Source organism: Pelophylax lessonae, assembly GCF_965119305.1.
Source record: "Pelophylax lessonae genome assembly, chromosome: 3".
NCBI classification, from domain to species: Eukaryota; Metazoa; Chordata; class Amphibia; order Anura; family Ranidae; genus Pelophylax; species Pelophylax lessonae.
The window spans coordinates 14,241,850-14,264,703 of record NC_138770.1 but is presented as its reverse complement, the minus strand read 5'-3'; the positions used below and the strand labels follow the sequence as shown (position 1 = coordinate 14,264,703).

General features: G+C 46.4%; 3 protein-coding genes across 3 annotated transcripts in view; 2 read left to right on the top strand and 1 right to left on the bottom strand.

The window, feature by feature from the left end:
• Nucleotides 1-22,854, bottom strand: part of LOC309550227 (uncharacterized protein) — a 1,381,219-nt gene that overhangs the window by 859,764 nt on the left and 498,601 nt on the right.
• The window catches only part of LOC309548727 (uncharacterized protein), a gene marked incomplete at its 5' end in the record, with an annotated part of 365,133 nt that overhangs the window by 215,157 nt on the left and 127,122 nt on the right, over nucleotides 1-22,854 (top strand). The window lies entirely within an intron of this gene.
• LOC309548723 (uncharacterized protein) overlaps nucleotides 1-22,854 on the top strand; it is a gene marked incomplete at both ends in the record, with an annotated part of 158,513 nt that overhangs the window by 29,128 nt on the left and 106,531 nt on the right. The window contains 4 exons of the mRNA XM_082248679.1: nucleotides 13,253-13,350; nucleotides 13,440-13,667; nucleotides 13,794-13,935; nucleotides 19,050-19,134. Of these exons, the coding sequence (XP_082104805.1) occupies nucleotides 13,253-13,350; nucleotides 13,440-13,667; nucleotides 13,794-13,935; nucleotides 19,050-19,134 (553 nt within the window). The remainder of the gene's footprint in view (nucleotides 1-13,252; nucleotides 13,351-13,439; nucleotides 13,668-13,793; nucleotides 13,936-19,049; nucleotides 19,135-22,854) is intronic.

The window sequence follows — 22,854 nt, the reverse complement described above, 5'->3', positions numbered from 1 at the left end:
GCTGAATTTAGGGGCTTTGGTTCACTTATGCACATTATTATATAGTCAGTCAGTACAGACTCTGTGAACCAGGCCTAAAATAGGTCATCAAGCAGTGTCTGGCCTAACTGGTGATAACTGGTCCTGGCGCTCGGGCTCCGATCCGATGGCCTGGTCATTAAGAGGGCAAATCCTTGTGGTCAAGAAGTGGTTAAACCTGAAGGAGGTGTTGTTTATAAATGACTTTACTATTGCTTTAGGCCTGGTTCACATGTATGCGGGTTGGTGGTTCACATGTATGCGGGTTGGCGGCCCACATTTGCACAGGCATAGCAGCCCATTGATTTGAACGGGCTGCTATGCCCTCATTTTCCGCAGAAAAAAGGTGCATGCAGCATTTTTTTTAAAATTCAGTGGCCTTGAAATCCATCCTGCTTTTGCACCATGCGACTAACCTGCAGTTCCTGCTCTGGCAAGCTTTCTGCATTTTTTGTAGACACTGCTTGATGGCTATATAATAATGTAATGTGGGCTGCTATGCGTGTGTGTGTGTGTGTGTGTATATGTATATGTATATATATATATATATAATTTATTAGAGCTGCACGATTCTGGCCAAAATGAGAATCACGATTTTTTAGCTTGGAATAAAGATCACGATTCTCTCACGATTCTCTGTGTAACAAAAAAAAAAAAATTGGGATAACTTTACTGTTACGTTTTTTTTTTTTTTTTTTATTCATTAAAGTCTAATCATTGCGTTTGAAAGACTGCTGCGCAAATACAGTGTGACATAAAATATTACAACAATCGCCATTTTATTCTGTAGGGTCTCTGCTAAAAAAATATATAAAATGTTTGGGGGTTCTAAGTACTTTTCTAGCAAAAAAAAAAACTGATTTTAACTTGCAAGCAACAAGTGTCATAAAAAGATCCAGTCTTTAAGAGGTTAAACTTCCTTTCTCCCTGGCAGAGGGAAGGAAAAGATACAAATGTAATCATTTTTGTTTATAGTTAGGAGACTTAATGCTGAAAGGCATTAGCTGTGTGAGTGAATGAGTCATCCAGCTCACTGAAATGTATCAATTCACAACTCAGGCAGACTTGACAGATAAACTCGGTATTTTAAAAATGCCACAATAACAATACCGTGGCTATGCAATACCGCGATATATCGAATTACCGAAAACCGGCATATGTCTAGTGGACAGGATGATAAGTTGTTACTGACAGTGATAAAATTGGTCTGCTTGGCATTGAGGAGACAGGATTTGTATTTTTGGAGGGCAGATTTATATTGGTTGAAGTCTTTAGAAGACTTATTCTTACACCTGAGGCGCTCAAGAGATATTTTTTGAGACTTCTGGTGTCATTTGTTTGCCAAGGTTGTAGGGGTCGTGGTCTGATTCTGTTTGTACTGATGGGGGCGAGCTCACCCAGGTTGGAGGACAGAGATCTATTGTAGACAGAAGTGGTTAGATTGGGGCAGGGCATGGGTGAGATTTTGTCAGAGGTGGTCAGTAGCAGAGAAGAGAAGGGTTCAGGTGGGTTAGGTGGTGAAGGTTTCTACGGGTAACTGTTGGGTGGTTGGAAGGAGAGGAGGTGAAGGTCTGGGAGATTATGAAACCAATATTGTGGTGATCAGAGAGGGAAAAAGGATTGTTGGAGAGGCTGCACATAGTGCGTAGGTAGGAGAATACATAGTCAAGGGTGTTGTCATCAGAGTGGAAGTGTGAATCTATTGCTTCAGGTCAAAAGAGGAGGTTAGACTGAAAAGTTTAGAAGTAGCAGGAGTGTTAAGGGCCATACACACTATAAGATTTTCTGAAGACGTTTTCCTTCAGATTTACCTTTTCTATGTAGTGCAAGGGCCTGCCAGATTGCATACAAATTGAAAGTGTTTAGGATTGACCTCATATTATATGGTTTTGGTAAATCTAAAGGAAAAAGTCTTCAGAAAATCTTATAGTGTGTATGGCCCATTCGTTTTAACAGTGATGTTGAAGTCACAGAGAATGATTTGGGGAATTTCAGAAGAGAGAAAGTAGGGTAGCCAGTCATCAAGAAAGGTTGATATGGGTCCAGGTGGCAGATAGATCACAGCAATTCTAAAAGAAACTGAAGAAAATTGATAACTACAATGTGCCTCAAATGAGGAAAGTGACAGAGAGGCAGGTGGGGAAGTACCTGAAAGATGCTATGTGGGGCTAGAAAAAATCCTACTCCACCTCCCTTCCACCCACAGGGTCTGGGGAAGTGAGTCCAGAGAAAGCCATTATGGGAGAGGGAAGCAGAAGCAGCAGTGTCGGATTCATGAAGCCAGGTTTCAGTAACAGCAAGTAGTTATTGATAAAGAGGTCATGGACAGAAGCTAGTTTACTACAGACAGAGCAGGCATTCCAAAGGACACAGGAGAATAAGAGAAGGGGAGGCTGGTTTTGAGAAGAAGAGGGTTAGAAACTAAATTGTGTGGATTGCCGCTGTTGCCAGAGGCCATGGGGTGATGGGAGATTTGGGTACAGTTAATCGATGGAGGTCCAGGCTTTAGGGTTTAATCTCTAGAGGTTGGGAGAAGCAGAAGGGTGAGGGAGGTAATATGGGATTGCAATTTATATGAAGGGACATGCCTCAGGGTTCTGGAGGTTTTATTAGCATGTGGGTTTAGAATGAGCAGGTGAGTGCAGTAATAGGGAGAGGACAGAAGTGAGGGTGATCTATACAGGCTGCAGGATGGAGTAGAGAGGTGAAGAAAGAGAGATTAAGGAGAGAGGACACAACTGTCAAAAGGATTGGTAGAAAGCACATGTTACAGGAAGGAAGGAGAGCTTAATGGGGAAACTAGGTCACCTGCAGTCAGTTTGGTATTTTTCAAAGTAGTTTGCTGTGTATTCTCTCTTTGTGCAATCGCTGAAGTGTAGAGCCGTAGTGCGCCCACTTAAATAAAGAACCCACTTATAGAAAGACGTGTGCTCCCCAGCCATATATAGTGTGGAAACATAGATGAACCCCCTCAGGGTCATAGCATTCCCCCACTTAGAGGGCTAAAACATTTCCTTAATTTTGGTGATGTCACCTTTTTCAGCAATGACCTTATCTCATCAGTCTATTATAGAATTACTACATCTATACTAACAATGTCACGCTTAATGTAGGTGGTCAGACACTATAGCTGACTTCTGTGTTCTTCGCCTATAGCAGCCTCTTTCCCATAAGGCAAGCAGGCCTACTAGTACTCAGTTTCCCCCAGGACTTCTACACAATACTATGGTGCCTGACCACTACATTAGGGCAGGAACGAACTGAGCACAGCAACCAGGTACTTGCGGTTGGTAGATAGGCAGGGTGGTTCAATGACAGTCCAGTTACAAGGCAGGCAAGGTTCAGAATAGTCGGGGTCAAATGTGTAGTTAACCACTTGCCGACTGCTCACAGTATATTTACTGCAGCAGTCAGCCCCTCACAGGCAGAGCGACGTAGGTCTACATCGCTAGCCTGTGAGGGTCTCAGGAGCGAGCGCGCGCCACCGGAGGCACGCTCCCGCGCGGTCATAGACCCCCCCGCACGTGTGACCGGCGGACCCGATCGTCCGCCGGTCACTCGCGATCGTCGGTGGAGAGGGAGAAAGGCAGGCGGCTAATGTAAACAAGCCGCCTGTCATTCTCCCCGGTGTATGAATGATGATCATACGGTTCTACTATGTAGAACCGTTGATCACTGTTCATACATCTCAAGCCACAGCCAATCACAGTTAGAATCACGCCCCTAGGGACACACACAGCCCCTCCCTCTCAAAAAGTTAACCCCTTCACTGCCAGTGTAATTTTACAGTAACAGTGCATATTTATAGCACTGATTACTGTAGAAATGTCACTGGTAACCCAAAAAGTGTCAAAAATGTCAGTCAAGGGTCCGATCTGTCCGCCGCAATGTCGCAGTACCGCAAAAAAAATCGCAGATCGCCGCCGTTATGCGTTAAAAGAAAAAACAACAAAAATGACAAAGACCTTTCCCTATGTTAGTAAACGCGATTACTTTTGCGCAAACCAATCAAAATACGCTTTTTGTGATTTTTTTTTACCAAACATATGTAGCATAAAACAAATTGGCCGAAAATGTTAAAAAATTTTGATTTTTAATTTTTTGGGGGGGGGGGGGGGGGAATTTCATATAAAAAAATGTGAAAAATATTGTTATTTTTACAAAATTGATGCTCTTTTTTTGTTTATAGCGCATGATCAAAAAATCGCACAGGTGATCAAATACCACCAAAAGAAAGCTCTGTTTGTGGGAAAAAAAAGGACGCCAATTTCGTTTAGGTACAGCATCGCACGACCGCGCAATTGTCCGTTAAAGTCACGCAGTGCTGAATCGCAAAATAGGCCCTTGTCAGGAAGGGGGTAAAATCTTCCGGGGCTTAAGTGGTTAAAAGGCAGGCAGACTTCAGAGAGTAGTCAATATCCGAACCAAGGCCTTCAACAAGGGAATCCAAACAGCAAAGCAGGGCAGACAAACAGACAACTTGGAGCACGTGTTACAAACGCAATATCACAAGCATGAGACTGCAGGCTTGGCTGGCTTTAAGCAAGTTTGGTCTCCATCCAGAGACTTACCACATCAATCACCTTGCAAGTGGACAGTCAGAATGCATCACAGTCAAAACCAGGATGCCAGAATGAGGAGCAAAAGCACAGCTGTCAGGAACCATAAACCAGGCAGAGACAGAAAATGCTGTTAAAATCACACCTTTAATGTAATGGCAAAAATAACACAGAACAGGAATGTAGTCAAAAACAGAAGCCAGGGTTTGGAAGCAAGAGTGGATAATCGGACAAGCTGGGATCAGAAATCAGCATTGTCAGAAGCCAAAAATAAGGATCAGAAATTAGAAGACGTCAGCCAGGTCAAGTCATAACAGGAACACAGCAGAGACACACTGGAGACGTTGACCAGGGGAAGGCACAGAGGAAATGAGCAAGGCAGTTTAAATAGCAAAAAGGGACTGGCTGTAGGCTTGACTAATGAGGCAGGTAATGGTAACCAGGTGAGTCACAGTGGAAACAATAAGTGGCTGCTAATTACCCGACAGCCAAGCAGCCTCTGTGCAATGAGTAGAGAGCTGCTAATAATCGCAGAAGCCCAGCCCTGACAACAACACACTACTGACAAACAGATTATACTACTTTTATTAGTGGGCGGTGGAGGGTGTATATAGGGAGGATTGAAATATGCAAGTCTTTATTTCTCACGTCCTCCGACAGTCGCCGCCTCCTCTAAGTCGTCACTATTGGGTATTGACTTCTGCTCCGCAGGAGTAGCTAGGCATAAGACTTAGTCAAAAGAACAAAGACATTTGCATATGCACACCCATGGGGGCTGTCGTACTGGTCAATACCCCCCTGCAGTGACACTCCCAACTCAGCTTCTTTCTGCCTAGCGTCAGGAGTAGTTAGGCTTCCCTGTGCTGGGGCTTCAGTCTCAGCCTTTCTAATCTTTTTTATTTGATTTTCTTTGAAAATGTCAGTTTTTTTCTTTGTTTTACTAGCTGTTTATTTTGTCAGCTTTAGTTTAGTCGATTCTTCGGATGAAGATGGATTCATGCGGAGCTGGGATTCGGACTGACTGCCCTGGTTCTCCAGGGCAGAGGGTCAGATGGACCCCCAGCCCGCCATCGAGCGTTCAGCCATGGTTCGTCCTGGCATTATGAATGACCCATCCCTGCTCGCAGCAGGGATGCAGCCGTGAGGTGGCTACCTCAATGGACACATCTGCGGTGCTGCAGTATATTGTCCCTGGCTAAAGGCATTCCCTGTCAGATGAGGACAGCGGCTTTCCGTTCTGAGAGGCTCCCCACGCCATCTGGTACAGGTAAGTACTTCTGTGTGGGGCCTCTGTGTGGGGTGGCAGTCCTGTGTTGCTGTGTGTCCCCCATGTCTGTGCCGGTGTGGGCCTCCCTGTTTGTGATCCCTGTGGGGTCTTTTTGTACATACACTGCGCTATGGTGCTGTGTGTTTGTAGGAACCCCTTTTCCTGTGTCACTTAGGTGTTTTCACTGGGTGTGCAGGCGATGTGTGTGGCGGTCCGCCATCTTTATTTTGGGCAAGCATGTTGGCTTCACTGTGGGCTGTATTGCATGCTGTTTTGGCACCATCCGGCGCCATCTTGCGTGTGGCAGAACGATCGTTCCGCACATGTTCGGCGGCCATTTTCCCGAAGTCTCCCATTCATTTCCATGGGCAGCCATTTTCCCTGAGTCCCTTGCAGCTTATAGTTCAGCCTCTTCTGACCTCACTTCCTTTTCCTCTGAAGCAGTGACCTAGGTGGTAACACTCTGTGGGCTCTGCAGACTGTCTCTTCCATAACCTTCTGTTTTGTCATTTCTGACTCAGTTTCTTCTCCTATTGGGGGTCTTTTGTCACTGTTCACATAGTGGTGGGCTGCGCACTCCGCAGCGGTGTTAAAGGGACAGTTCCCTTTTTTATTGCACTGTTATTTTTCACCTTGGGCAATGGATTCTCAGGACAACAAATTCCCTTCAGCCCTGGTGGGGGACCCCAGTCCTGCTGTGGCCCCTGTTATACCTGATTTGGCCGCTGTAGTGGCGTCCTTAGTGTCCAAAATGGAGGTGCTGATGGCTGAACGTGCTGCTAGGAAGAGGCCCAGATTATCTCTCTCCTCTGATTCAGATGGTGATATGGCTGCTGCTGCGGGCGTGCCCTTTTCAGGGTCTCGCTCATCCTTAGACCCGCTGGGGTCTGAGAGGGAGGCGGAGGTGGAGGGGGTTGATGATTCTCCCCCGGGGTCGCCTAAAGAACACGCAACCATGGATGAATTGATTGTTTCTGTTAAGGAAACACTACATTTGGAGGATGAGCCCAGTCCTCCGGGCATTGTGTCCTCATTTGGGACACACAGGACCCGCAATTTGGCGCAGGTTTTTCCCTGCCCCGCTGAGTTTCATTACACTGTTAATGAACTGTGGCGCACTTTGAAATGTCCATTCCTGGTTCCTAGTCGGTTTAAATTGCTTTATCCCTTTGCACCGGCTACGGAATCGCGATGGTGTGTGCCTCCACAGGTGGATCACACTGTAGCCGTGTTAAACAAGGCTACCTTGATTCCTACTGAGGAGACCCCGGTTTTTCGGGATCCCACGGACAGACGGTTGGAGTCTCTAGCCCGCCATTCCTACACGGTGGCGGGTTCCTTGCTCAAACCTGTTTTAGCATCTGTCTTGGTGGCTCAGGTGGTGGCTGATTGGACTAAGGTGCTTAGGAGCAACCTCGTGTCTGATTCGGTTCCACCTGCCAGGCTAGCTATGGTGGATCAAATTCACCAAGGAGTCATGTATTTGTGTGATGCGGCCTTAAATGAGGCCCCTTTAGTGGCACGCCTGTCTAGTGTTGCGGTGCTTAATCTGGCTGAAGAGCTGGTCGGCTGACCAGTCGTCACGGAAAACAGTTGCTGATTTTCCCTATGCTGGTTCTCGCCTTTTTGGCAAGGCGTTGGATACCTTGGTGAAAGGCGTCATGGGGGGGCAAGAGCACCTTGCTACCCCAGAACCTGAAAAACAAGTCCTTTCGTGGCAAGCGGGGTTCTACTTCTCGATCCACTCAGGGGTCCTTTCGTGCCTTTCAGAACCAAACTAAGGGCAAGCCCTTCAAGGGCCAAGGTAGCCAGAAGAAGCCCTGGGCAGGCAAGCAGAAGTCCGGCACTGCCGGCTCGGCGGGTCAATCCGCCTCTGCCTGAAGGGGCGGCCTCACCCATTTCAGGGGTGGGGGGACGTTTGCACAATTTCCTCCAACCTTGGCTGCTCCGAATTCCGGACAGGTGGGTTCAGGAAATCATTCGATCAGGGTACAAGATCGAATTCCTTTCCCGACCGGCGGACAGATTTTTTCCCTCAAATCTTCATTTGCCTCCGGGGCGTCTGCAGGACCTGCATCAAGCGGTGCAGGACCTCCTTGCCCAGGGGGTGATTGTCCCGGTGCCTCATCGGAGGGCAAAGTGCATCCTATCCTGGACCTGAAAGCACTGAACCGCTTCATGCGCGTCCGAAAGTTCCGTATGGAATCTCTCCGTTTGGTGGTGGCCTCACTGAGTCCGGGGGAATTCCTGGCCTCTATAGACCTGAAGGATGCGTACCTACACATCCCCATTTTCGAGGGTCACCAGAGGTACCTTCGGTTCGCAATAGCGAAGGACCTCTATCAGTTTGTGGCGTTACCTTTCGGTCTTGCTTCGGCTCCAAAGGTCTTTACCAAAGTGCTGGCACCGGTTCTGGGCCTGCTAAGGGCTCGGGGCATTGCGGTCTTGGGGTATCTGGACGATCTCCTACTAAGGTCGAGTGTCCGCCAGGACCTACTGCGCGATCTGTCCACCACGGTACAGACGCTCCAGGAGTTCGGATGGAGCATCAGCGTACAGAAGTCGACGTTGTCTCCATCGGTTCATCTTCCCTATCTGGGAATGATCCTGGATTCTGCTCAGGCAAAGGTGTTCTTGCCGGAGGACAAGCTCCGGACCTTGCAGGACGAGATCAGGTCCCTCAGGGACAATCCGTCCTCATCATTCAGGACCTGCATGCGGTCCCTAGGGTTGATGGTATCGGCCTTCGAGGCGATACCCTTTGCTCAGTTTCACACACGGTCTCTCCAAGCGGAGATCCTGGCCAGGTGGAACAAACTACCTCAGTCCCTGGATCTGTGTGTCTCGTTGAGTCGCCAGACCAGAGTGGATCTTCTGTGGTGGCTCCAGTCCCCGGCGGTGTCGGGAGGCAAGTCCTTCCGTCCGTTACTGTGGACAGTGGTTACCACGGATGCCAGTCTGTCGGGCTGAGGTGGAGTCCTGGGCAACCTGTCTGCCCAGGGCACTTGGTCGGCAGAGGAATCCTCCCTTCCGATCAATGTGCTGGAATTGCAAGCGATCAAGCTCTGTCTCTTCCAGTGGTCGGACCGTCTTCGGGGCCGTCCTGTTCGGGTATAGACGGACAATGCTACCGCGGGGGCTTATATCAACCACCAAGGGGGCACCAGGAGTGACCGACATTCTGTCTTGGGCCGAGACTCATGTTCCGGCTATTTCAGCAGTTCACATTCTGGGTGTGGAGAATTGGCAGGCCGACTATCTGAGCCGCCAGACCCTGGAACGGGGGGAATGGTCCCTGCACCTGGAGGTCTTTCAAATGCTGTGTGCGAAGTGGGGATCCCCGGACGTGAATCTTTTCGCATCTCGGCTAAACCAAAAGGTGGAAAGGTTTGTGGCAAGAACGCGCGATCCTCTGGCAGTTGCCTCGGATGCGTTGGTGGCCCCTTGGCATCAGTATCGTCTGATGTATGCCTTTCCTCCGATTCAGTTGTTGTCCAGGTTCCTCCGCAGGTTAGCCTCGGAACCGCACCTGGTGATTCTGGTGGCGCCGGACTGGCCTCGCCGGGCCTGGTACGCCGACGTTGTTCACCTGGCAGTGGCACCTCCGTGGTGACTGCCAATGTGGGAAGATCTACTGTCTCAGGGACCGATCTTCCATCCTGCTTTGCAGTCGCTGGCTTTAACGGCCTGGCTGTTGAGACCCAGGTCCTGAGGGACAGGGGTCTCTCCCCTGAGGTTATCCCTACTCTAATCAAGGCTAGGAAAACCTCATCTGGTAAAATCTATTACCGCACCTGGAAAGCTTATTTCGCCTGGTGTGAGTCCAGGGGGTTCTCCCCTCGCTCGTACTCGGTGTCGAGAGTGTTGGCTTTCCTCCAGTCTGGACTGGACCAGCGCCTGGCGCTAGCCACGATAAAGGGCCAGGTGTCTGCACTGGCTATTCTTTTCCAACTCCCTGCGGCATCTCATTCCTTGATTCGCACCTTCATTCAAGGTGTGCAACATTTGGCTCCTCCCAGAAAGGAGCCTTTACCTCCAGGGGACTTGAACTTGGTTCTGTCCGTGTTACAGCGTGCTCCCTTTGAAAACATCCGGGAGATATCGTTGCCTCTGCTGTCTAAGAAGGTGGCCTTTTTAGTGGCGATCACTTCGGCTCGCAGAGTATCGGAGCTGGTGGCGTTGTCTTGCCGCTCTCCTTACTTGATAATTCACAAGGATAAGGTGGTCTTGCGGCCACACCCGTCTTTTCTTCCTAAGGTGATCTCTGAGTTCCACCTTAATGAGGACATTGTCCTGCCTTCGCTTTGTACGAAGCCTAAGCATCCTAAGGAGATTGCTTTGCATTCCTTGGATGTTGTCAGGGCGATCAGGGTCTACCTGTCATCTACAGAATCCTTTCGGAGGACGGATTCCCTCTTTGTCCTTCCTGAGGGACCTCGGAAGGGCATGGCTGCGTCTGCAGGGACTATTGCCAAATGGATAAGACAGACCATTGAACAGGCTTATGCTTTGAAGGAACGGGTTCCACCCTTCCCTGTTAAGGCGCACTCTACCAGATCTTTGAGTGCATCCTGGGCCTATTGGCATCGTGCCTCAGTGGCCCAGGTGTGCAAGGCTGCGACTTGGTCATCGGTGCACACCTTTTCCAAATTCTACAAGGTAGATGTTCTGGCATCAGCTGATGCCTCTTTTGGCCGCAATGTTCTCAGTGCGGCAGTGCCATGAAGGACCCTTGTGTTTTTTTCTGGGTCCCTGGCTGTTGGTATTTACTTTCCTGGGCTGTTGCTCCTGTTGAGCCTTGTTTTTTTCTATTGCCCAGAAGGTTCCCTTACTGTGCTGGTAAGGTTCCTTTCTCTGATGTGGGTATTGCGTTGCCTTTCTATGGTTGCGTCTCCCACCCCTCATGTCTACACTGCTTTGGGACATCCCAATAGTGATGACTTAGAGGAGGCGGCGACTGTCGGAGGACGTAAGAGAAAACTGAATTTTTGTAAAATCTTACCTGTAAAAATTCCTTTCTCTGAGTTCTCCGACAGTCGCCGCCCCCGCCCCTCTTTTGGGGTTGTGTTCTTATTACCTACTGCTATGCTACCAAACTAAGTTGAGAGTGGTCACTGCAGGGGGGTATTGACTATGGGTGTGTATATGCAAATGCCTTTGTTCTTTTGACTAAGTCTTATGCCTAGCTACTCCTGTGGAGCGGAAGTCAATACCCAATAGTGATGACTTAGAGGAGGCGGCCACTGTCGGAGGACTCAGAGAAAGGAATTTTACAGGTAAGATTTTACAAAAATTCAGTTTTTTTAGGATTCAAATAAGAAGAGGAAAACGTCTTTGCAGTAAATATCCAGATTTTTATTTTTTTATATAATGATCCCAGTCTCAGATATTCATCCTAAAATGTGATCAGTAAAGTCTCCGGAATACACGGAGATCACAGGAATATGATGTGTCCTGACAAAGCCCAAATACAAAGTTAATCTTTAATTTTAGGAGAGGTGTGACGCACCTGGGAAAAATGATTCTTTGTGTGCAGAAACCTCACATAGTGCCCCCCACAGCCCCTCCTCCCAATGTCCCTCCAATCAGAGTCAGCGAATCCTAGGATACTGACCACACAGCTCCTCCTCCCAATGTCCCTCCAATCAGAGTCAGAATATCCTATGATACTACCCTGACCACACAACTCCTCCTCCTAATGTCCCTCCTATCAGGGTCAGAGAATCCTATGACACAGAGGCGTAACTAGAACCTACAGGGCCCCAGTTCAAGAAACCACGAAGGGTCCCCCTAACCCCCGGCCAGGGCCCTTCCCACTTTTCCCGGGGCTGGAGGGCAGCAGGACCTGGATAGGAGGGCAGCAGGGGTGACACATAGTGGAAAAAATCCCCTCCATTTTCCTCCTGCAGCCGCTGAATGCCTATGGGAGGGAGAGGAGGAGAACTTGGAAAAATGGAGGAGATTTGTTTCTCTATATGCCCCCTCCCTCCCTTATCCAGGTGTACAGGGGAAACACATGGGCCATTGCAATTGGGACCCCCTTTAGTTACGACCCTGGGATGAGTGGCAGCGGTGGTGGTGGGGGGATGGGATGATTGGCAGCTGTGGTGGAGGGGGGGATGGAATGGGATAAATGGTGATGTGATGGGATGAGAGGCAGCAATAGTGGAGGGGATGGGATGAGTGGCAGCGGTGGGGGGGATAGAATGAGTGGCAGGGGTGGTTGGGGGGATGGGATGAAATGAGATAAGTGGTGGTGGTTGGGGGAGTGGAATGGGATGGGATCAGTGGCAGCGGTGGTGGGAGGTGGGATGAGTGGCAGTGGTGAGGGTGAGATGGGAGCAGTGGTGGTGGGGGGATGGGATGAGTGGCAGTGGTGAGGGGGCATGGGATCAGTGGCAAGGGTGGTGGTTGGGGGGGATGGAATGGGATGAGTAGTAGCAGTGGTGGAGGGTGGGATGGATTCAGTGGCAGCAAAGGTGTTGGTGAGGGAGGGAAAGGTTCAGTGGTACTGGTATGTGTGTGTGTGTGGGGGGGATCAGTGGCAGCAGTGGTGTGGGGGAGGGGGGAATCATTGGCAGTGCTGATATTGAGGGATGGGATCAGTGTCACTCCCTTGCAGATCACTCGGTCTTTCCTCCTTGCTAGGTCTCAGTATGTCTTCGGCTTTCTTTCTTCCTGTGTCTCCAGTAACTTCCGATCCCATCATGGGGTCTCCTCACACGGTGGAGAGCCCCTCCCTCTTCACTCTACTGGCACAGCCCAGGTCAGTTGATTTTCTCTTTCAGTCTCCCAACATTGTATCTCCCTACACAGCTTCTCCTCCCAATTTCCCTCCAATCAGAATCAGAGAATGCTATGACATCACACTGACCTCACAGCTCTTACTTCAAATATCCCTCTGACTCTTTATTTCTTGTGCTCATAGGATGTGGGCGGAACCCCAGGCCTCTTTACTTCCAAAGTAGGGCTGTTGGACCTGCATTGTATGTAATACCAGAAACCTCAGCATGAAGTGGGGTTTAAATAAAAAGGGGACCTGAATAGTGAGGTGAGGAGGATTCTGGGAATGTCATTTGATTTTACTATTTGTGTTCATATCTAGAGTTTTCCTCCTGTGAAGTCTGGAGATCATACACATTGCCTCCACCTCCTTCCCTGATAGAATAGAGAACTAAAAAAGAAGAAGATTCAAGAAGTCACCAGAGAGATCATTGAGTTGCTGACAGGAGAGGTGAGCGGTGCTGGGAAAGACTTCATGATGGAGAATCAGCCGCCCCTCACATCACCGGGTAAGAGGAGACTTTATTGTAAAGGAGAGAGCAGTACGGAGGCTCCACCTAGATCCCCCATCATCTGATAAACACATAGAAACAATGTATTCAGTCAGTGTGTGTGTTTCCTACAGATGGATCCAGTAATGGGAACCCACCAGAGAGATGTCCCCGTCCTCTGTATTCCCGGGATTCCACACAGGAAGGTCACACCATCCCTCACCATCATCAGGTAGATGAGGAACAATCACTGATAGTATCATTAGGATCTGTACATTATCTGCATTGTTACCATTGATGTCATTTTTATTATATATTCAGAGTGGAAACCTGAGAGATTCTAAAGTTGAGGTTAAAGAAGAGATAAAAGAGGAGGATGATGAGGATGGGGTGATGGAGGAGTCAGAGTTTCTAAAAGAACACAAAGATCTGTATCAGGACACCATGGTGGAGTCATCCAGCTACAGAAACCCACCAGAGAGATGTCCCCGTCCTCTGTATTCCCGGGATTCCACACAGGAAGGTCACACCATCCCTCACTGTTACAAGGTTGGTGGATTGGAGCATCTAGAACATGGACTTCTGGAGAGGATGTGTTTTTTTTTATATATATAATATCACAATAATAAAGCTTATATCTTCCAGATTATATTTTCTCTCATTTACTTTGTTTAGAGTGGAGATCCAATCGATATAGAATTTGAGGTTAAAGCAGAAGAAGAAGAGACGTATGTGAGGGATGATCAGCAGTCTATGGAGGAGGATGGAATAATGGGGACATTTATAGAGGAGGACACTCCTACAGAGATCAGCATAGGTGGGTCACTAAATACATTCCTCCACCCATACCACTCACTGATTGGTCCAGTGTAGAAACATAGAATGTGTCGGCAGATAAGAACCATTTGGCCCATCTAGTCTGCCCAATATATCTGAATCCTATGAATAGTCCCTGGCCCTATCTTATATGAAGGATAGCCTTATGCCTATCCCATGCATGCTTAAACTCCTTCACTGTATTTGCAGCTACCACTTCTGCAGGAAGGTTATTCCATGCATCCACTACTCTCTCAGTAAAGTAATACTTCCTCATATTACTTTTAAACCTTTGCCCCTCTAATTTAAAACTGTGTCCTCTTGTAGTAGTTTTTCTTCTTTTAAATATGCTCTCCTCCTTTACCGAGTTGATTCCCTTTATGTATTTAAAAGTTTCTATCATATCCCCTCTGTCTCTTCTTTCTTCCAAGCTATACATGTTAAGGTCCTTTAACCTTTCCTGGTAAGTTTTTTCCTGCAATCCATGTACTAGTTTAGTAGCTCTTCTCTGAACTCTCTCTAGAGTATCTATATCCTTCTGGAGATATGGCCTCCAGTACTGCGCACAATACTCCAAGTGAGGTCTCACCAGTGTTCTGTACAGCGGCATAAGCACTTCTCTCTTTCTACTGCTTATACCTCTCCCTATACATCCAAGCATTCTGCTGGCATTTCGTGCTGCTCTATTACATTGTCTTCCCACCTTTAAGTCTTCTGAAATAATTACTCCTAAATCCCTTTCCTCAGATACTGAGGTCAGGACTGTGTCAAATATTCTATATTCTGCCCTTGGGTTTTTACGCCCCAGGTGCATTATCTTGCACTTATCCACATTAAATTTCAGTTGCCAGAGTTCTGACCATTCTTCTAGTTTTTCTAAATCCTTTTCCATTTGGCGTTTCCCTCCAGGAACATCAACCCTGTTACATATCTTTGTGTCATCAGCAAAAAGACAAACCTTACCATCGAGGCCTTTTGTGATATCACTTATGAAGATATTAAACAATATTGGTCCCAGTACAGATCCCTGAGGTACCCCACTAGTAACATGACCTTGTTCTGAATGTTCTCCATTGACTACAACCCTCTGTTGTCTGTCACTCAGCCACTGCCTAATCCACTCAACAATATGGGAGTCCATGCTCAATGACTGCAGTTTATTGATAAGTCTTCTATGTGGGACAGTGTCAAAAGCCTTACTAAAATCTAGATATGCAATGTCTACTGCACCTCCACCGTCTATTATTTTAGTCACCCAGTCAAAAAAATCTATAAGATTTGTTTGACATGATCTCCCTGAAGTAAACCCATGTTGTTTTTCATCTTGCAATCCATGGGATTTAAGATGTTCCACAATCCTATCCTTTAATAGGGTTTCCATTAATTTGCCTACTATTGATGTCAGACTCACTGGTCTATAGTTGCTCGATTCCTCCCTACTACCTTTCTTGTGAATGGGCACGACATTTGCAAATTTCCAATCTTCCGGGATGACTCCTGTTACTAATGATTGGTTAAATAAATCTGTTAATGGTTTTGCCAGCTCACCACTAAGCTCTTTTAATAATTTTGGGTGTATCTCATCAGGACCCTGTGACTTATTTGTCTTCACTTTAGACAGCAATCTTAGAACGTCTTCCTCTGTAAAGACACATGCATCAAACGATTCATTAGTCATCCTTTCAAGTGGAGGTCCTTCTCCTTCTTTTTCTTCTGTAAAAACTGAACAGAAGTATTCATTAAGGCAGTCGGCTAGCCCTTTATTCTCTTCTACATACCTTCCGTCCTTTGTTTTTAATTTAGTTATTCCTTGTTTTAATTTCCTTTTTTCATTTATATATCTGAAGAATGTCTTATCCCCCTTTTTCATAGACTGAGCTAGTTTTTCTTCTGCCTGCGCTTTAGAAGTTCTTATAACTTGCTTGGCCTCTTTCTGCCTAATCTTGTAGATTTCCTTATCTTCATTGCTCTGGGTTTTTTTATAATTACAAAATGCTAGCTTTTTATTTTTAATGATTTGGGCCACTTCTGCTGAGTACCACAGTGGTCTCTTCCTTTTTTTGCTTTTACTGACAAGTCTAATGCAATTTTCTGTTGCCTTCAATAATGCACCTTTTAAGTAGTCCCATTTCTCCTGGACTCCATGTAATCTGTACCAGTCTGATAAGGACTCATTTATGACTAATTTCATTTTTGAAAAGTCTGTTTTTCTAAAATCTAAAACTTTTGTTTTTGTGTGGTGTGACTCTTTCACAGTTCTTATATTAAACCACACTGACTGGTGATCACTGGATCCCAAGGTTTCGCCTACAATGACATCATATACCGAATCCCCATTTGTGAGTACCAAATCCAAAATGGCCTCCCTCCGGGTTGGCTCCTCAACCACTTGTTGCAGAGACAACCCCAGTAGGGAATTTAGAATATCTGTACTCCTGGTAGAACTTGCTATTTTGGTTTTCCAGTTTATATCTGGAAGATTAAAATCTCCCATAATGATAACTTCTCCTTTCATTGTCATTTTAGCTATTTCTTCAACTAGTAGATCATCTAGTTCTTTAACTTGACCAGGTGGTCTATATATCACACCTACACGAGTTACTGCATGATTAGCAAACTGCAACGTAACCCAAACTCTATGTTGGACTCACCAAGTTGTATTAGGTTAGATTTAATGCTATCTTTCACATACAGGGCCACTCCTCCTCCTTTCTTGCCTTCTCTGTCTCTTCTGTATAAAGAGTATCCTGGTATGGTTATGTCCCAGTCATTTCCTTTATTAAACCATGTCTCCGTAACAGCCACTAAATCTACATTCTCAGATGCCATTATTGACCCAAGTTCATTGATTTTTTTTTACCTAAACTGCGAGCATTTGTAGACAGGACTCTGAGCTTATCATTTCTTAACCTCTGTGCTTCTGACCTGTTTTGGCATTGTTTCGGGGGGCAATTGGACTCTTGTATTTTCACTCTTTTGCCCCCCCCCCCCTTCCTAGTTTAAATACTCTTTCGCAAATTCTTGGAGTTGTTCACTAAGTACATTTGTTCCTTTGAGAGAAAGATGCAAACCATCTTTTTTGTACAGTTCCTTTCTATTCCAAGTAGAGCTATCATGAGAAACAAAGCCAAATCCTTGCTCTTGACACCATTTACTAAGCCATATGTTGAACTCCTTTATGCGCCTCTGCCTATCATTCTGAACATTATGCACAGGCAGAACTTCAGAAAATGAAATGGTGGATGCAAAATCCTGTACGTCATTACCAAGTGTGATAAAATATTTTTTCACCTCTGACACTTCATTGCAAGCCAGGTCATTTGTCCCTAGATGGACAAGAACATCCATGTCCCCTTCCTGCTTTGCTTGCTTAACAATATTAATAATACGTCTTCTATCTCGTCTAGCAGTAGCACCAGGGAGACATCTCACAAAACCATTTTCTTTAAGCTCCACACTTCTTATGATTGAATCACCCAGCAACAGCTGCTTCCTTTGAGACTTCACTTTATCTTTTTTGTCCTTGGCTGCAGTCTTGCATACATTAGACATAGGAGTCGATGGTTTCTCACCGTCTGTGCTTGAGTCCCTATCCATGTTGTCCTTACATTCTGAGAGTGCTGCAAATGAATTATGGAGAACCACCGACTTTGGGACATGTCTTCTATCCACCACTCTAAGTCTTCCAGAACCTACAGTAACCCATCTGCCATTTCTGGGGGTCCTCTGTGGCAGTGGCATTGCAGCAGTCCCAGCTGGAGTTTGTTTAACAGATAATTTAAATATCTCTGATTTCAAAAATGCAATTTCCTGCTGCAGTAAGGAGAATTGCCTACAGATCTGACAGCATCCAAATCTCCAAAGAGTGGAACATGAAATAAATGCACAACAATTCCTGCACTGAACCAAGTGTAGGGCGGGGACTGGGTGATATCAGCCTGTAATCCCCTGGTCACTTTCCTGAGCTGTGTTCCCCATCCTGTATTCCTTTTTTCTCTTGGATAATCTTCCTTCTCTGTGCTGCAGACACAATTTATGTCTCTAGACTGGATTTATGGAGATTCTGGGGTTCAGCTGGCAGCAAAATGTTGATTTTTACAATAGAAGCTGCTTGACCTAGACACCTGGGGTATGTACCTTGGGTCTTCTGCCCCATGCCCGGGTCTAGCAAGATCTCTGACAGAACAATTCTCCCGGGGTTCCTTGCTCTGTTATTTGCTGGCTGTGCCGGGTGGAGGGATATGTCTGTATAGTCTCACACCCAAGTCACTGAGTGCAGTCTCAGGAGATAGGAGGCAGCGGTGTGGGACCTCTGCAACTGATTACTGAACACAAATATTATGAGTCCTGACCCCTGCAATATATACTATATGTTGTATATTACATACTCCTGACCCCTGCACTATATACTCTATGTTGTATATTACATACTCCTGACCCCTGCACTATATACTCTATGTTGTACATTACATACTCCTGACTTCTGCTCTCTCCCCTCTACCCACTGTTATATATACACATAATATGGATTCTCTTTTGTTACACCCATTTCCTACCATCTGGACATTTTATATCTGATGATTTGATTGGAGGACAGACTTTTACATGGGTATAATAATGTGATAACATCCTCCAACTTTGGAACCTTAAACAGAAAGTGATAATGAGGGAGGGGTGAGTAACCCAATGATTGTGGTCTTCAGGATCAGTCCAGTCTTCATCTTGGTTGTTCTCCCCCCTTCCTCACTCTCTGACCTCTGGTGGGGCTCAGCTCCACTGTTAATCATGACTAAATCATGGACTAAAAAAGGAAGTGCAGGACTTCTTGTGTTGGGAAGATGGCAATGAGTGATAGAGGGGGAGGGGACACTCGTCCTATAATCCCCTCATCACTGTCACTCCTATAAAAGACAGTTCTCGTTGTTTCCTTACTCTCTGACTAAGGTCCATGAATAAAGAAATGAACTGGTAGGAGATCAGAGGACCCATTTACTAGTTACCTTGGGGGGGAATTGTAAGATCCTCAGAGACAAAGCTGCCTGATGTGGGTGGAGTCCTGGTTTAGGGGAACCAATCTGCTGATGTCTAGTAATAATCTTTGTATTTCTATTTTAGTAGATGGACAGGAGATGAGGAAAACCTCAGAGGATTGTCTCACTTTGTCTCCAGACTGTAAAGTAGAAGATGAGGACATCACACAGTATAGTCCAGGAGAAAACCTGGCTACCTTAAGATTGCACACTGGTGAGAAGCCGTATTACTGTCCTGAGTGCTTGAAATGTTTTTCAGAGAAGTCAAGTCTTTCCAGGCATCAGAGATCGCACACTGGTGAGAAGCTGTATTCCTGTCCTGAGTGTGGGAAATGTTTTGCACAGAAGTACCATCTTTCCAGACATCAGAGATCTCACACGGGGGAGAAGCCGTATTCCTGTCCTGAGTGCGGGAAATGTTTTCCAGAGAAGTCCATTCTTTCCAAGCATCAGAAATCACACACTGGTGAGAAGCCATATTTCTGTCCTGAGTGCGGGAAATGTTTTTCAGAGAAGTCCACTCTTTCCAAGCATCAGAGATCGCACACTGGTGAGAAGCCGTATTCCTGTCCTGAGTGCGGGAAATGTTTTTCAGTGAAGTCCCATCTTGACAGACATCAGAGATCTCACACGGGGGAAAAGCCGTATTCCTGTCCTGAGTGCGGGAAATGTTTTTCAGTGAAGTCCCATCTTGACAGACATCAGAGATCGCACACTGGTGAGAAGCCGTATTCCTGTCCTGAGTGCGGGAAATGTTTTTCACAGAAGATTGCTCTTTCCACACATCAGAGATTGCACACTGGTGAGAAGCCGTATTCCTGTCCTGAGTGCGGGAAATGTTTTTCAGAGAAGTCCAATCTTTCCACACATCAGAGATTGCACACTGGTGAGAAGCCGTATTCCTGTCCTGAGTGCGGGAAATGTTTTTCAGTGAAGTCCCATCTTAACATGCATCAGAGATCTCACACAGGGGAGAGGCCGTATTCCTGTTCTGAATGCGGAAAATATTTTGCACGGAAGTACCATCTTTACAAACATCAGAGATCTCACACTAGGGAGAAGCCGAATTCCTGTCCTGAGTGAGGGAAATATTCCTCACTGAAGTCCTGGTCTTCCTGTATATCAGGGGTCCCACACAACCCTGGATGTGTATTAGTGCCTTGAGTGCGGGAAATGTCTTCTATATTAATGTTGGTGGACATGTGGGGAAGAGGCATACCCTGATATACACCTCAGATATACTCCATGGCTGTTCTTCATCATGTAAGAAACACTTCATAAGGAGATCAGAGATCTAAGTCATGGATGAAGTGTTGTCCCATGTTGGCCATTGATAGCAGGAGAAAAATAAAAATGGAGTCCTTACCTTTCATTGGCTCGGGAAAATTTCACAAACACTTACAGGTCTTGTTGTTACAAATGTGCTCATGAAATGTGACCTGCATTCCCCCAGTCATGGCGAATTGGGATTTCCTATAATGGTCAGTTCCATCTAGTGGCCATAATGTGTTTTCCTGACAGATGTCCATGGCAGCATACGTTTGTGTAGCCCCGCCCTCGTTCCTCCCCCATAAGACCCCACCCCCATTAATGTTCAGGATAAGTCAATGGCTGCGTTTCTTTTTGTCCTCCTCACTTATAGGACCATTTTTGTATGAAGTTTTCCTACCTATTGGAAGTATTGGTGGGCAGGTCTAGTGCTGGGCAGCTGTGCGGATGTCAGGAGCTTCCTTTTGGTATCCAGAAGTCTTCCAGGATGTCCCGAGTGGTCATTGAGTCCCCAGCTATCAGCGGGGTGGTGTTATGGCACACATATGTAGAGGATTCATGCCTGGAGAGTGGGCCCTGCCATTGGCGGCCATTTGCATTGGCTGGGAGCCCAGCTGTTAGCGGGTGGCCATTAAGTGTAAGACACGTGAAATTCGTTTCGAAGCAAATACAAATTCCGACAAATTTTTGGTTATTCCTAGATTCGGATGTATCCAAATCTCCAAATAAAATTGTAATGAATTTTGTTGAAATCTGTTAAAATTTGTTTTGTTTTTTCATTTTCGAATGAATTCCAACTTTTCAGAACGATTCAAATTCGGATCAGTCAAAAAAAAAAACGATTGACTGTGTGAAGAAATAGTTGGTTGTTGAGCAGCAAGCCGGGAAGCCGGCCGGCCGCATCCTTACCAACCATGACTCATCAGCTGTCAGCGGGCTTCCCCACCGACTGGAATGGAAAGAAAAGAATGCCTGTATTGCCTGGCAATAGAAAAAAACAGCGTGGTCCCCCCCCCCCCCCCCCCCAGTCCATACCAGACCCTTCGGGGGCAAAAATGAAAAAAAAAACAGCGTGGGTTCTCCCCTAAAATCCATACCAGACCCTTTATCCCGGCATGCAGCCTGACTCTGCCCACCCCACCCCAAAGCACCTTGTCACCATGTTGATGGGGACAAGGATCTCTTCCCCACAACCGTGGCCTGTGGTTGTGGGGGTCTGCAGGCAGTGGGCTCGTTGTAACATGAAAGCCTCTTTTACCAAGGGGGCCCCCAGATCCCGCCCCCTCCCCCCATGTGAATGAGTATCGAGACCATAGTACCTGTACCTATTCACCAAAAAAGTGGCAAAAAGTAATAAAAACACACACACAATTTTTGAAAAATCGTTTATTTTAAAAGAACTACTGCAGGCTCCTCCTCCATTTGACATTTTTTACATAAGTAAAGGGGGGGTGGTCACCTGATGGAACTGCCCCCTTCTGACATCATGGATCGGTGCACACTGGGTCCCTGGAGTCAGAAGGGGCATGGCCACTAGGTGATGTAGACAGGTGACCCCGCCCCTTACCTATATAAAAGATGTGAAACGGGGAGTCTGCAGTAGGCAGAGGGCCTCCATGATGGAGAGAGCGTCTTTTTTTAATTAATTTTTTTGGGTGTGGCGGGTGTTGTGATTGATGACGGATCTACATCGGGGGAGGCTGGATTTTATTTTTTAATAAAGAATTTTTCAAAAATTGTGTGTGTTTTTATTACTTTTTGACACTTTTTTGGTGAACAGGTACTATGGTCCCGATACTCATTCACATGGGGGGATCTGGGGTCCCCTTGGTAAAAGGGGCTTTCATGTTACAACGAGCCCACTGCCTGCAGACCCCCACAACCACAGGCCATGGTTGTGGGGAAGAAGCCCTTGTCCCCATCAATATGGGGACAAGGTGCTTTGGGGTGGGGGGCAGAGCTGCCACAAAACACCCACCCCCACCCCATAGTGAGGACATGTGGCCTTGTATGGGTTGGAAGGGGGGTGCTCACTTGTCCCCCTTTTCCTGACTTGCCAAACTGCATTCTCAGGTTAAGATCCGGTATGGATTTTGGGGGACTCCACGCCATTTATTTTTTTTACATTTTGGCGTGGGCCTGGTATAGACTGGGGGGGAGGGACTCCATGTAATTTTTTTCATGAGAGTCCCAACATCCTATCTTTCCAGAGAAATGGGAACTTACAGATGTTCACAAGGAACCACTGTCATATGTGTGGACTTTAAGGGCACAGCATGAGACCGATAACAACTACATGGATTTATTCTAAAATAACATTTATTGATTTATCTAAAACCAGATCTCAATAAAATGAGGAAACTGGCCTCAAACTGAGCTCAGCTCGTACACAGGAGATCAATGTCTCCTACTAATTTCACTCATGTACATCATACATATATAAGGATAAGTTGGTATATATTATAAGGTTGGTGTAGGTATAGATATTTCCTCTCTTCACTTAGATGTAACATTTAGTGACGGCCATGTACTTTATTACTGAATATATCTTATTACTATTATAACAATCTCCTTACTATATGGATTTTTTTGTCTCCGCTTTTTTTGTATACGTGTCTGCA